Source organism: Camarhynchus parvulus, chromosome 5, assembly GCF_901933205.1.
Source record: "Camarhynchus parvulus chromosome 5, STF_HiC, whole genome shotgun sequence".
NCBI lineage: Eukaryota > Metazoa > Chordata > Aves > Passeriformes > Thraupidae > Camarhynchus > Camarhynchus parvulus.
Genome location: NC_044575.1, coordinates 35,105,754 through 35,119,963, shown reverse-complemented (window position 1 = coordinate 35,119,963; position 14,210 = coordinate 35,105,754). Strand labels below are relative to the sequence as shown.

Below are 14,210 nucleotides of genomic sequence, written 5' to 3'. Positions count from 1 at the left end.
GTGTACTACATAATAAAAAAATACAAATATGTATTTCCATAACATTAAGAAGCAATAACACTTTACCAGTGCCCTTCATTTACTTTGCAGGAGAAGGTCTAAGAAACAGTTTTTCACTCATGAGAATGAGGAAAATCAAGCAAATATGATCTCAATTTAAATTGAGGTTGACTGTTGGAATCCTTAAACACAGAAATGTCCTACCAATTCTGTACAATTACATATATATATATATGTATCAATAAGTCAACTACATTGTGTAATCCTTCCACAAAACTGTTAACTAAAATGAATTTTCAGCCTGGCATAGAAACTACTCTTAACCATTATAACACAGTTTCTTGACAAAGGCATTCAAAATAATTCTGCAGCTGAAAGATTCAACAGAGCAAAACAACAGTACTTAATTAAAAGGGGGAAAAAGGTAAAAAGAAGTAAAATAAAAGAAAACTTGAAAGCAAATTTCATCCTTCAACTAACCCAAGAAATAATAAGAAACAAAAGGGGAGCTGAACAACCTTTTGAACAATCTGTATACTGCTTGTTCATCCAGGCTCAACATGAACTGGGTGTCAGACATTCAAAAACTTTTTAACAGAATGATAATTATAAATATTAACATTCAGATTCTATCACTGTATTTTGCTAAAAAACAGTCAGAAGTCCCAGTTGTTCCACTGAAATATAAGATTATACTAGCCAAAACCACCACAGGATTATTTACAGACATGTGTATCAACAATTATGCTATGTAAAGCTAATAAAGATGCAGAGACAAAACTTAATTTTAAAAAAATGTTATCAATAAAGCATGAACACTAAGCAGTGTTCATAGGCAGAACACTAAGCCAGCTTTAAATTTCGTAAAATATATCAGAGAACTGAAAGGAACTGAGTATTCAATTCTAGAGACACAATAATATGCTACTGAAAAAGTAGACCACTGATATGAGATTTCACGGGGGAAGGTGCAGGGAAGGAGGTTCAGAAATTGACTTGATGCAAAAAATCAACGGTTTTGGACTATGTAATTTACATATTTAGAAAATCACCTAAGTGTGAAATTCAACTCATCACTTGTGTCTAGATTTTTCATCTAAACTCTGGGTAAGGATATTACTTAAATATTCTTAATGTAAATGTACACCATTTTTTTATGTTGTATCACTTCAATAAGAAAAAACTACATCAAAAATCCTGACCAAGTACTTGGAATACAGGGAAAAACCTGATCCCTCAGAGGTCAATAGCAGAACTCCCCAGCATGGTTAACTTCACTCTCTGGTAGGGTTACGATGTACGTTTAAGATACTGATACTTGACTGTGTAGATGGAAAAGCCTAAATGTCAACTCCAAGATCTAATTGTAAATGAAAACTCATTCCCTGAAGGCATAATCTTTCACTTCCACACACCAACACAAAGATCACAGGCAATGAAAAAATAAACCAGAAGGCCACGCAGTTTGAAGACCAAATATTTCTTTACTTCAAAAATACATCTTTATATTCAAATTCCAAGTTGCTGCGCTGTAGGAGGAATATGCAATCATAAATTTAATTTATCTTGATCATTTGCATTCCGTGGCAAACTGAGCTCAGGAAAAACATCTGGTTTTCAGTGAAGACCTCTGTTACCTTGTCTTCTGTCTGGGTTCATTATAATGTAAAACAGTAGAGAAATAAGCCTCAGGGTCACGTAATCCATTCTCCACTGAACTTGAAATGCCTCACTATCGAACTTTATCCAATAATGAATGAATTTGTTCATCATCCATTACAAGAACTCTTCAGAGTATATGTGGTTTTGTTTAATCTTCTTTTAAGATGAACACAGAAAAGTACAGCAGTTACAGAACTGATTTTAAAATCTTGCAGAACTTAAGGTCAGTTTGATAGCCAACCATGTAAAAATCTGAACAAAAACTGAAGGAAATTAGAGTATTGAAATCCTGCTTAAAAATTAAATTTATGTCTTGGCATACCATCATTCTCCTTGCATGGAGAGGCTGTTTTACATTCTTGACTTCAAAATAGGGCACACAGAAAAAAATACACTTCTTCCCTTCTTGCTTGATGATGTTACAATTCAGCAGTTAAGTATTGTCTATCATCATTTGCATACTTGAATCCTTTTGGACATGGCCAACGATGTGAAAAACAGTAATTATCACAATCATAATTTAACCTCTGGTAAATTAATTCCTAAAGAAGTTCTTAGAACTAACATATGGCCTCCATGTATTTAAGTAACAGGACTCTTCTGCACTGCGGCCTCAAAAATCACTTTTTTGCTGAATTTTAGTGGCAAATGCTTCAAGCAGGAGGTACTGGTAGTCTTCTTAATATTTCCATAGCTATCTCATGATAGGCTTTAGCCTGCAAAAACAGAAACACACATTGAGCACTCCATTTTCTATAGAAAGGAATATTTCCCAACTAATTAGGTATTTGTTCTTTTACACACAAAGAGAAAATCAAACATGTTTAAATAAATGGGTTAAATTTAGCCTGTGTTCAGGAAAAACAATGCATTAAGAGACAGATTAAGCACAAGCATTATAGAAAAATATTGGTGGGGGAATTTAAATTTAACTGAACAATTTGTCTGTAACAAGCAAACTCTTCTGAAAGAGAAGCGATGAGGAAGATACAGACTCTTTACTCCCACTATTAATTATAAACTTCCCTCATCCTGACAACCAAGATGCACAGGACAGAGAATTAGAGAAAACAACAGCATTCAAAAATTTGTTTTGAAACTACTCATTACAGACCTGACTATCACTATGCAATTTCCTATTCAGACATTTAAAGTATTTTTAAAAAAAGACACCTTTCCAAAAGACTGAAGTAGGTATTGGAAAGAACTAATTCTGCAACACTAAAATCTGCACAATTAAAGCTCTCTTTCACACCAGCCTGTGGCATTTGGTCAGACACCTTGACTACGGAGAGCAACCCAAGTAAGCATACTTATGTTAACATCTCCAAAAACCATGACACAGCTAGGGCCATGATCAGTCCACCATCAATTATTAACAAATCTAATGTCAAGGGACTTATATAAAAACACTGTATGAAGTCCAACACAGAACAAATCCCAGAATTAAATCAAATTATTCCTGTACCAAGCTCAACAACTTGTAGTCAAAAGGGAACATCTTTTAAAAATCTCAACCATTTATATAAGAATGCTTAATTAAAATAGTAATTTTGTGTGTATGTATATACACACTGCACATTGTTCCAGAAGCTGATTACTTCCATTGTTAAAATGTACCCCTTTTCTATAATTTGAATTTGTCGTACTTCAGATTCCAGCTGATGCATCACATTCTCTCTCAAGTACACAGCAAATTCCCCTAACTGAGCTTGCTCTTCTGCAAGACAGTGACCAACCTTCTCCATCTTCTCCACTAAGTCTGCATACACAGACCCCATTGACAACCTTTCCTGCTTTCCTTGGACAAATCTCCATGCTGATTTCTCCTGTCTCCTGCAGGATGGCTCTAACCATGAATTAGTCCTTGTACCCCTGATGAGCCTTTAAAGCAGCAAACAAACTGACACATGCCAGAGGCCAGAGCTTGGGGGGCAGGAAGAGACTGACTGACTGACTGACTGTCACATCAGGGCCACCAGCACTCACTGTCACTGCTCTGAACAAGGTGTCAGCCTTTTGCAGGGCCATGCACTACTCATGTCTGTCTCCTCTTTTTTAGGGATTGCTCCTGGCTTGCAGGATTTTCTTCTCTGGCACTCACCCTCTACACCTCATAGTCTCAGTGCTCACACCTCCTTAAAACTAAAGCCATAACATTCTCTGAGTTTGTAAGGAATGCAGACAGCAAGACAGAATTGCTTTCTCTCACGTACATGACTCCATGGCAAGAACGACAGAATTATTTAGAACTTAATTCACAATCAGGAATTTCAAACTTCTGTGGCTACAGTTGCAGTGCAGTTGGGTAACAGCCTGTGTGCAACACCCACCTCACTCAGCTATTAATGCCCTGGGTGCTCCAGCTGCCCCCCAACTAACTACTCGCCTAGACAAGATAATGGACCCACCTGAAGTGTGGTGACTGACTGAAGTCAAGCTGCCTTTGCAGTTCAGTATTTGACTAATTGGTGCAGGAGCACTCCAGGTGGGAATTTCAAACTACCTGGAACAGCCCCGCAGGCAGCTCCCACTTTGCGCAGATCAATTCATGCATTTTAATGAGCCAATTAACAACCTGCATACAGTACCTGGCCCCTTCTAGAGACTGCCCAGCCTGTTTGTCTGCTCGAGAGTTGACCAAATTGTACACAGAACTATAAATTCACCATAAGCAGACTCAACTGCTTGTATAAATGTTACCTTATGTCAACAGCCCAATAGATTTTAGATACTTTTCCCACAAAAAGCTGTTAATGAGTGTCTGAGCAACACTTTCCCGAAGTACACTGACCCTCATTTGCCAAGCAGCTGATCACCACTTTGCAACAGGAGGGTCCCAATGCAGCTCTTTGTAGCAAACATTCCAGCATTACTAGACACTCTCTAGCGTCTTGCCTGCTGACCTTTGGGTTTTTTGTTTTCCTGGATCATTACTTTTTCTGTTGAACAGACCAGTATCTCATGTGTGCCCTTACAGAACTCTACCAGTCACCTGGCTTTGGCAAAAATCAACTGTTTTGAGCCTTGGTTTCTATCTTTGAACAAGTCATTTAGCCATGAGTGAGGACCTGACTATCAGTCAATACACCTGAAAGGTCTAAATGGAATCTTGGTGACTCTGAATATGCACTATATAAAAATAACCCTATGTAAATTGAAAAGTTTTTCCTACTCATGATCTTTTCAATGTGCACAGCTCAGTTCAGCTGTTTAATCCATCATTACTACGCAAAAGAAGTTGGGTTGCAAATGAAACCAGAAAGGATTTACTATTTCCTTTCCAGGTAGAAAAACAGCAGATAAAGAGTAAAGAATGAGAAAGAATAAAGGATGAGTTCCTATTCATCACCCATAACCTCATTTTAACAGGATAAAAGCAAACTTCTCAGGTCAGTTACTCCCTTCATATTCGAAAGCTCTAAATGAATGGTTTATAGATTTTCTGAAAACCATTTTTTTGCTGACAGACAACTTTATATTTAAAAACAACATACCAGCTATCATTCCTCCCACTTCATGAGGATGAAGAAGCACACAGGAAGACAGAATGCCCTAAACCCAGACCAGACTTGTTTATTATGAACAGCGCCTCAATGGGGTTTGAGAGCAGCACTAGGGCAGGCAGAGGTAGAGGTGGAAGGTGATGCTTCAAAGGGAAGGTGATGAGTCAACAAAAAAAGCTGGGAAACAGCCACGTGAGAGACTGCTCACCTCTCAAACAGGGGCACAGTGCCAGAAGGGCACAGTTCTTAAGACCTCAAGGGCACAGCTGATAATGAAGTGACTGATGACAGCATAGATGGTGGAGCAGGAAACAGAGAACCTGTGAAGTTCACCAGGAAATGGAGTGAGAAGTCCTACCTAGCATAAATAATCAGAACATCCTGATTCATCACTCTGTAGCAGATCTGTATTATCATGGACTAATACATGCTGGGTAGATTTAAACTGGAAGACCTTTTACCAGCTCATCTAATTGAGCCCTACAGTAATCCTAGGGAAATACTGCCTTTCAGTTATGGCATTTCATTCTCCCTAAAAATCTTACCCATGAGGGAAGTAGGCATTGTTGCTAAGATTACTGCAGACTGTACAGGTCATGGCTGACTCTGCCCTGTTGTCATGGACTGGACTGGCATGGCCTGACCTGCTGGTTTGCTTCCACTGGAGTGCAGATCTCAGCCTGCCAACAGCTCACTACAGTGCCTGCCAGTACCTGGTGACTCTGTCACACAAACACAGAACTCAACTTATAATCAACAAAGTAAAAGCAGGTAGGAGCTGATATCCCGTTTCCTTCACCCAAACCACTGCATACAAACAACTTCAGACCAGCAACTCGGAAACACACACTGATCCCAACACTGATCCCATCACTAGGTTACAGGCCTCATACACAACAGGATATAAATCCCAGTACTGGCACAGTTTCTAATGTCTATTGCTGATTACAAGACTCCAAGACTATTAAGGCTGCTTTATCCAGCCCAGCAATCCAAAAGAGAATCTGTGCAAGTCTGACTGTCTGGAACATCAAATGCTGTGGATCCTAATATACCTGTAAAGAAGGAAAAGGAATTTAAATCTGCTCAACTGACCTGTTAGGGCTTACATTTTATTAATTGCTGAAGGAAACTAGCCACCATGAGCAACTAATCCAATAGGGACTATCACAAGGGCAAATACTAGTCTTAGCTACCATCTACATGAAAATAAGCATAGCCAGCCTGTCATTGATAACTTTGGTTCTTAGCACTCCCTGCACAATCATGTTCCATTTGTCAGTTCAATCAGATTTTTAAATAGATTTAATTTGGAAACACGGAAATTGCTTTGTTACTTTGACACAACTCCAGCCTTCAGTGCATGACTGGAGATGCCTTCCAATGTCTGTATTTTACTGTGGTCAACTCAGAAGGCACTAAAAACCTGATGACAAATGCAGCTTTAAATAAGTCTATTTCAGATACAAGCTTCATGTCACCCAGAGAAATTCTTGGTTGCTACAAGAGGTCCAGAGACTATCCCACTCCCTACCAGTCCTTCCTCTGGGCAGCTCCACCATAAGATTCTTCTTTGCATGTACTGGCAACTCTTGCCAAATATACAATGAAGTCTCAAGTCAGAAAGGCAAACTTACTGAGACAGTAAAAGTCAATCCATACATTGTAACATGAAATGGAGGAGACTAGTAAATAAGCTGGATTTATTAAACTAAAATCTCAAAGAAAAATCCTCAGTGCTCATGGGAAACTTCCTATTAATCCTAATCAGCAGTAGTAACAGCCAAACTATTCCTAGGGGCAGCCCCAGCAGGGTAATACTGCTAACCCGAGGTGCCCTTACAGACATCTAAATACACATCCTGCCCAAAAAACATGGATAAAGAGAACAGTGCAAATCAAATGCAGTACAGTAACATCCTTCAAACAGACTATCCTACACTCACAGCCTTTTCTTCAGCAGACAGAACCATAAATGAGGGTCTGATGATGCATTGTACTGTCTACACCCTGAATGAAGGATTTGAACCTACACGTACCAAATGCTACTGTGATGATTCAAAGGAAGCCTTGATGATAAAGGCATATTACAAATCATACCATGCAGCCTTCTTTAAGGTTTTCTTTTCTTTTAAAATATCACACTCTGCATTGATCACTCATTAAATGGAATTATTGATGACAACTAAACCACAAAACAGGATTCTATGACTTTTTGCTACCAGTACTTAAATTTTTCTCCAACTACTTATTGCAATCTTTAAAAGGCTGTATGTTTTTACCCTACGTATATATCACCCTTTCATAAGCATGCTAGAGACAAAGTGTTTCTGAATACAAATTTGAGTTGTCTGTTTGGATGACACCACAGCAAGGTTTCTAACATTCTGATTTAATTGAAAAGGGATGATTAATCAGACTTCTTTTGCTCTGTTCCATTAGACTGCTGATACCTTGTGCCCCTGCTTTCCACCTGACTGGGCTTTTTCTATTCCCTTATAAATCAGTGTGCAATTTATTGGACTCAAAACTCTTCACCTGTATATGTAGGATGTGAATGGACATACTGGTACACCAAACGTATTTTGTACTTGTTTGAGGTGGGAGGTGACAGGTGGGAGTTTGGTGCTCAACAATCACAGACAACCTGTCTGTTCTGCCAAGGTATTGATACTGTGATACACCCAAAGTTTCTAGCAGGAATTCCTCACAAGATAACCACCAACTGCTCCATGAGTCTCCGGGCTTTATGCTCACAGAAAGAAGAGCTCTCAGAAACCTCTATTTATTGTTCTCCCAGAGTGATGGAGAGTTCACTGGGTATTTAAGCAGCTCCTTTGTTGGAAGAATAATTCTACTGCAATTAATCATGTTCTCTATCTCTTGCTGTGCCTCTGGTCTGCTTACGTGCAAGCTTCAGGATGCCTTTCCAAACACCTGTTTAGCTGCTGGCTCCTTTCCCATGGTCCATGGGAAGATCCAGTACATCTGAGCATGATCAATTTCACCTGGTTTCAGTGATTCCTCATTAGTTGTCCCTATTCTACCTTTTCCCCTGCCTTTTTTTCCCCGATTCTACCATTTTAGCAGCATTCCTGATTTTTGTTTACCAGCTTTTGCTGTCCAGTGACTCTTGCATCTGTTTGAGGGAGCAACAAAATGGAGCCTGGGCCAGCTAATCCACTTCCACAGTGTGATGGAGGAGAAAAATGTTCAACTAATCTCCAGAAGTGTCTCACTCCAGAAGGTAAGCCCTCACTGTTGATTAAAGAAATTATAAGCTTCTTGTAGAGGATCTTGGGTCACTCTCAGCTGCTGCGTTAGGCTGACCATGCAAGTACAGCAATATTCCATTTCTACATCACAAAGTTTTATCAATGAAGAGTATTAAGAAAAAGCCACAAATAACCCCACAATTTAAACAACTAAGCTGACAGAAACACTAACACAGACAATGTTATACCAAGAGCAAAATCATTTTATAGCAGCACTGTTATTTCTCCCGGGGGACTGCCTCAAGCTTCACCAAAAGAGAACTCCAGTCATCAAACCTTCCTATCCTTTAGCTATAATGTCAATACTTTCCATAAGCAGATTAGTCTTGTGTATTCTGTGCCTTCCCTGAGGAAAAACTTTTTAAGTTCACACATGTTCCATTCTACAAGTAATTTCCTTTCTTAGTTCTTAGTAATTTCCTTGTCATTTGTGAAAAGGAAACCCCTTTTCCACCAAATACATCTAAGCTTTAAAATAATAAATTTAGACAAGTTTGCTTAGACATTTTGAAATTCTAGTGTAAAGTCAGAGGTATACTTTTATATATCTGCAAGGCAAGATGAACTCCATGGCAGATGTGTAAGCAAAAATGTATTAACTGACATATTTTAGAAACCATTTTATTCTAGGCTTGAAAGAGCTCAAAAGGTGTGACAACATGCTGGGTTTCTAAGAAGTCAATCACCATCCCTATTCCCTACTGTTTGAATCTGCTAAGTATTATTTCAGGTCTATGATTCTGTATTTGATTTGTAAGTGTGTTCTAACAAAATCAGCATAGAATTTTGTATGAAAATCCCCTGCACATTTAAGCGACAAGAGCATTCACCAGACATTGTTCTCTATCCGAAAAGTTGCTAATGCATGAATAGCCACAATTTCAGTTTATTTGAGAAACATGGTGATGACTGTCATGTATTAAAGATTAGAATCTGACCTTATATGCCCTCTCCCACTATCAGTTATGTGCTAAGAATTTAATATTTATTTGAAAATATAAGAGAATGATATTTTTTCTATCTTTAAAATGAGAAGAAAAGCAGGGATGAAGGAAAATTCTTTTTCGTTCTACAGAGATTTGTGACATTTTTAAAAATACACATTCGCTGAGGAGAACTATTATCTCACAGACACAAAGGCAGAGAAGGATATTAAGAGTTTTCCCCAGAGTCACACATATTTGTCAATCTTTATTCCTCTGCATATTTAACTTAATTGCCACAAATGGTGATTATAACCCACCATTTTGTTATCAAGAACATAGTTAAAGGAGGAACAGATGGCAACACTACAGACTTTCTTGCCTTTTTATTTTCAGAATGCTATCCCATACACGTCTGAATTCTTCAGTCCATAGTCCAGCAGGCTACAGACTCTTGGTTATTACAGATTTCAGATACTGTGAGCCCTCCACCTTAGTTTCCCAGCTGTTTTACTTCGGCTTTGACCAAAGCCATATACATTCATTCAAAACGTCACATTGCTGATCAAACTTCCCAGAGAGAAGCTGCCATATGGATTATAGGGATTCCTTTTCAGATAGACCTAGACTCCAGATCACTACATGATTCCACAGCATGGACCTTGCCCAAACCTAGCAAAAACATGGTATTTAATTAGAAGTCAACACGCCACTTCTCTTTCAGAACAAAACTACAATTTTAAGACCATCACTTGTCTTCCAGAATCCTGTTCAGTATGTTAATAATACTGGATTAACAATGTTAATGTTCTCCTCCCTTTTTTTTTCCTTCTAAAATACTGTGAAGGAAAAAACACATTTCAATCATAATATTGAAAAAGCTACTGAAATTCAAATGTTCCATAGGTACAATCTACCTTACTATGAATTGATTCTACTATCTGTGATCAGCATTAATAATTTTTTGCACTATATATCTTTAAGCAGCAATCAAGAGTGGGGCTGCATTATGCCATATTCTGTGTACAGCACCCTGCCCCACAGAGCCTGTCAGACAAACTCTAGCAGAGAAAGAAAATAGCAGACAGGGAAATCTTACTCTATCAGCAATAATGAAATTCCATATGTGCAACTACTTTTCTTTACAGATTTGCATATTTGACTCCCACCACCTCACCAACTTGCATTTTCCAGCGACAATAGAATGTTATGGTAAATACACTGAAAAAATCCATTTCCTCTTGTGCGTAAATTGCTCCACTTCCTGATGAAAACAACCCAGGTACTGACAATATGAAGTTTTGTTCCAAACATCTTTGGGTAAGACCCTTTGACAGTTTCCAGGCTCAGCTACCAAGGGCTTAACTGACAGCTTTAGAGGACCTACAATAGCTGCAAGGTCTCATGAGGCTTGACATTGACCTTCCTCCTCTTAGCGTGCCAGGACCTGGATCAAATCTTCTCTATTCTGAATGATTCAGCCTAATTAAACAAAACCAAACTCACAGAAGCAGAACAGATGACCAGCATTCAAAAATCAAGGGCCTGAGTTACTTACTGGTACTACCTTCTTTTACTTTATTTCCTTACTTCACTCAAAAACCCATTTCTTTCCAAAGAGCAATAAGAAGCAGTACTCTCCATCCACTTTTAGAGGCGAGCTCTCTGTTGTTCTAAGTGCAGTGCACCAAACTTACAGCATCACTTTGAGGCTGAGAGATCACAACAGGCTGTCCTGAATCACATGTCTCCCGTATATTGATGTGCAGTGGAACGTCACCTGCATCAAAAATACCAAGACATACATATGTGAAGACCTAGTATTTCTTAAATGTTTCTTTAACCCTAAAGCAACTTGAAATCCAATTCCCATTCAGTATACTCTTTGAATTGCTTTAGCTCCAAAAATTCCCATTTAAAATGAAAATTTGCTGCAGTATATTTTCCTTACATCCATAATGAATAATTCCAAACATATTTTCGATTTCTCATTCTCTGAATAGAAAGGACCATGCTTCAGTCATTTATTAGAGAAGGAAGGGCTTTTTGTCTCAAACATAGAAAAATACAGGCTGAGATAGAAATTATTTTGTTTACGTGAAATAAATTGCCTGAGTGTAGGCAACTGTTCATCATGCAACTTACTGTTCAGCCTATCTCCTCATTGTAAGTTCTTTTCAGTGCTGTTTTAAGATTGTAATCCCTGTTCAAAGACTTATCTGAATACTTAATTTCCAAATAATAGCATTTGTTATTGTCCTTATTAGGCCTTGGATCCAATTATAAGGTGGACAACTATTCAGTTCATTCTTCTTTCCAACAGAAATCTTCTTTATATTCTGCTTTTATAACGAGCAGGGAACTGCTAGAGAGGAAAGGAACGTTCTAAATGAGACTCAATTAGCAGCCCTGCTCCATTCTGAGACATACTTTCTGCAACACAGATTTCACCACTACAAAAAACCTGACGATTCCTGTGTTTACTGCTACATAAATAATTTTGAAGTGAACTGAAGACCAACTTTCTTTTACTGGAAGACACAGGTACATATTACATTATGGATAGACGAAGACAGAACAGCCTACCTTAGTTCAATCCTGACACATCAGAAATCATGCAAGTTTAATTCATACAATTTAGCAACCTGATTTAACTCAAATCAAGGCCATTGTAAATTACTGAGATTCAATGTATTCAGAAAATGAAACAGTTTAAAAAACTGTATGAAAATTGAAAAAGTTTAAGAAATAAAAAACACAAACCCAAAGCAAGTAGGAATACAAACAAAAACAAGCAAATAGTAAACACAAAAGCACTGGCTCTGTGATTAGTGTGCTGAATCTTTGAACAACCTTATTATTTAGGATAATTACAGTCCATTTCCTTCAATTTGTTTTTCTTATTTATTTCAGTCATTAATAAATTTAGGTATAATAGTCTGTTCATGTACTCATTTATTTAAAAATTCAGGGAGTCCTCTGAAAATTTTCTAACCATAAACATTCTTAATTGAATAACAGTAAATTGTAAATCTCCCTGACATTCACTTCCTACTCTTATTTTACATGGAGACTAATCTTTTTTTCCTAAGGATGTTTTGTTAATGAAAAAATACTTTTTCAATATGAGCTTAATAATAATCTCCAATAATTACAAAATGGCAGCCTCTCTCTTTTCTTCCTCAGACTTGCAAACATGTGCTGGTACTACAGGAGCATTCGGGACTTGTAAGAACAGTCAGAAGATAAAGAAAAATGCATTATAATTTTAAAAAACTGAAAATTTATAATTTAACCAAAAGACATCAAAACCATCTGCATAGCTGTTTGGGTGGTAAGGGTTTGAGTAAGATAAAACTTTTGCACTATTCTTCAGTACCCAAGGTGATGGAAAGTTAACATCATAACTTTTTCTGATATTAACAACTAACTGCTGATTGCAAAGAAAGAATAATTTAAATTTACTGTAGGAAGAAAAAACAAAGAATTTTAAAAATCTGGCAGTCATTGCTGATGGTCAGGAACCAGACAGTGCTAAAAAAGTCAGGAATTGCAAAGGTCAGGATGGAACACACAGAAATTATTAACTCATACCAATGGCATAGCTTTCTGGTCATGGTTACAGCCCTCAAACTTCAGGAAAAAAATTTCAGAGACAGGGAGAGAAAAATTAGCAGCACAAAGTCTCTCTCCCAAACCTTGTCACACATTCCTTTAAAGAACAGTAAAAATAAAAAGACAATCATAAGTATATGAAATAATGGATTTTACTTGAAAGACTCATGGCAACTGCTAATTGTCTTCTGTAAACAAAAATAAGATACTCAGTAATACTAATGACAGCCAACTCTGAGCAAGTGGAAGGATGATACTTTTCAATCCTGCACACTGTTAGCTTGCAGAATTTGTCAGATGTTGGGTGACAAACATGTTGTTGGGTTTCCAAGAAGGACTAGGTGCTTATCTAAACAAACAGAACAGCCACAGGTGTCAGAAAACATATGCAAAATAAACTTAGAATTACTAATTTTAAATATATGCATTTTACAGATATATATGTAAAAATATGTTCTCAAGGTTTTGGGGCAGAATTCAAGTAATACTGAGATAAAACTTCCATTTGGGATGGATTACCGTAAAATCCATAAGCAGTAATTCTTACAATGCCATATGGTATTATTATGTAATGGTGATCCCTGGAAGGAGGAGCATACTAATCAGATCAAGTACTATAATTCAAAATTTAGCCCTTGGGGCATTATTCTTAATCTTAGTCTGCTTTTGCATTGACAGTTTGAAGTTAAACTTCACTCTGCTTTGTTTTGTACATCTCATCTATCCCCTGCTAAATCTGTTCATCTCTCACATCACTCCTAATTAAATCCAATCACAATCAGTTCTGCACTCTTAGGAAATAACAAAAACCACCTATGGGACCAATGCCATGGTACATCATTTGTGCCTGCGTATCTAAATGCACGTTTGATTTAACTGCTTGCAGAGCATTTGCATCCATCCACATAACCCAGGGCTGTAGAAGTCCCCTTGGGCTCTGATCACAACTCATTACATATTCAGAAAACTAAAAGATAGCCCAAAAGCATGTCTTTAATTATGTGTTGCCTTGCTATCTCAAGTCTATGTCAGACCTTGATGTTTCTGTGTTGATCTTTCTAAGTGAGCTTCCTGGTTCTTTTTAATGAATTAGCTATGGAAAATCATTGAGATAATTAGAGTAATACATGGAAACACATCATTAGCACATGCAATTACCCCATTTACCAACTTAATTACGCTGTGTTATATTCTTTACTTACAGCGCAGGTTGAACCATGCCTTTTTAA

The 14,210-nt window shown here is 37.5% G+C and overlaps 1 protein-coding gene across 8 annotated transcripts in view; it reads right to left on the bottom strand.

The window, feature by feature from the left end:
* Positions 1–1,464: 1,464 nt before the first annotated feature.
* Positions 1,465–14,210, bottom strand: part of NUBPL (nucleotide binding protein like) — a 76,732-nt gene continuing 63,986 nt past the window's right edge. For all 8 annotated transcript variants that reach the window (XM_030948669.1, XM_030948670.1, XM_030948672.1 and 5 more), the window contains 2 exons: positions 11,064–11,146; positions 1,465–2,378 (listed from right to left, as the gene is read on the bottom strand). In XM_030948669.1, coding sequence (XP_030804529.1) covers positions 2,316–2,378; positions 11,064–11,146 — 146 coding nt within the window. In that variant the 3' untranslated portion in view covers positions 1,465–2,315. The remainder of the gene's footprint in view (positions 2,379–11,063; positions 11,147–14,210) is intronic.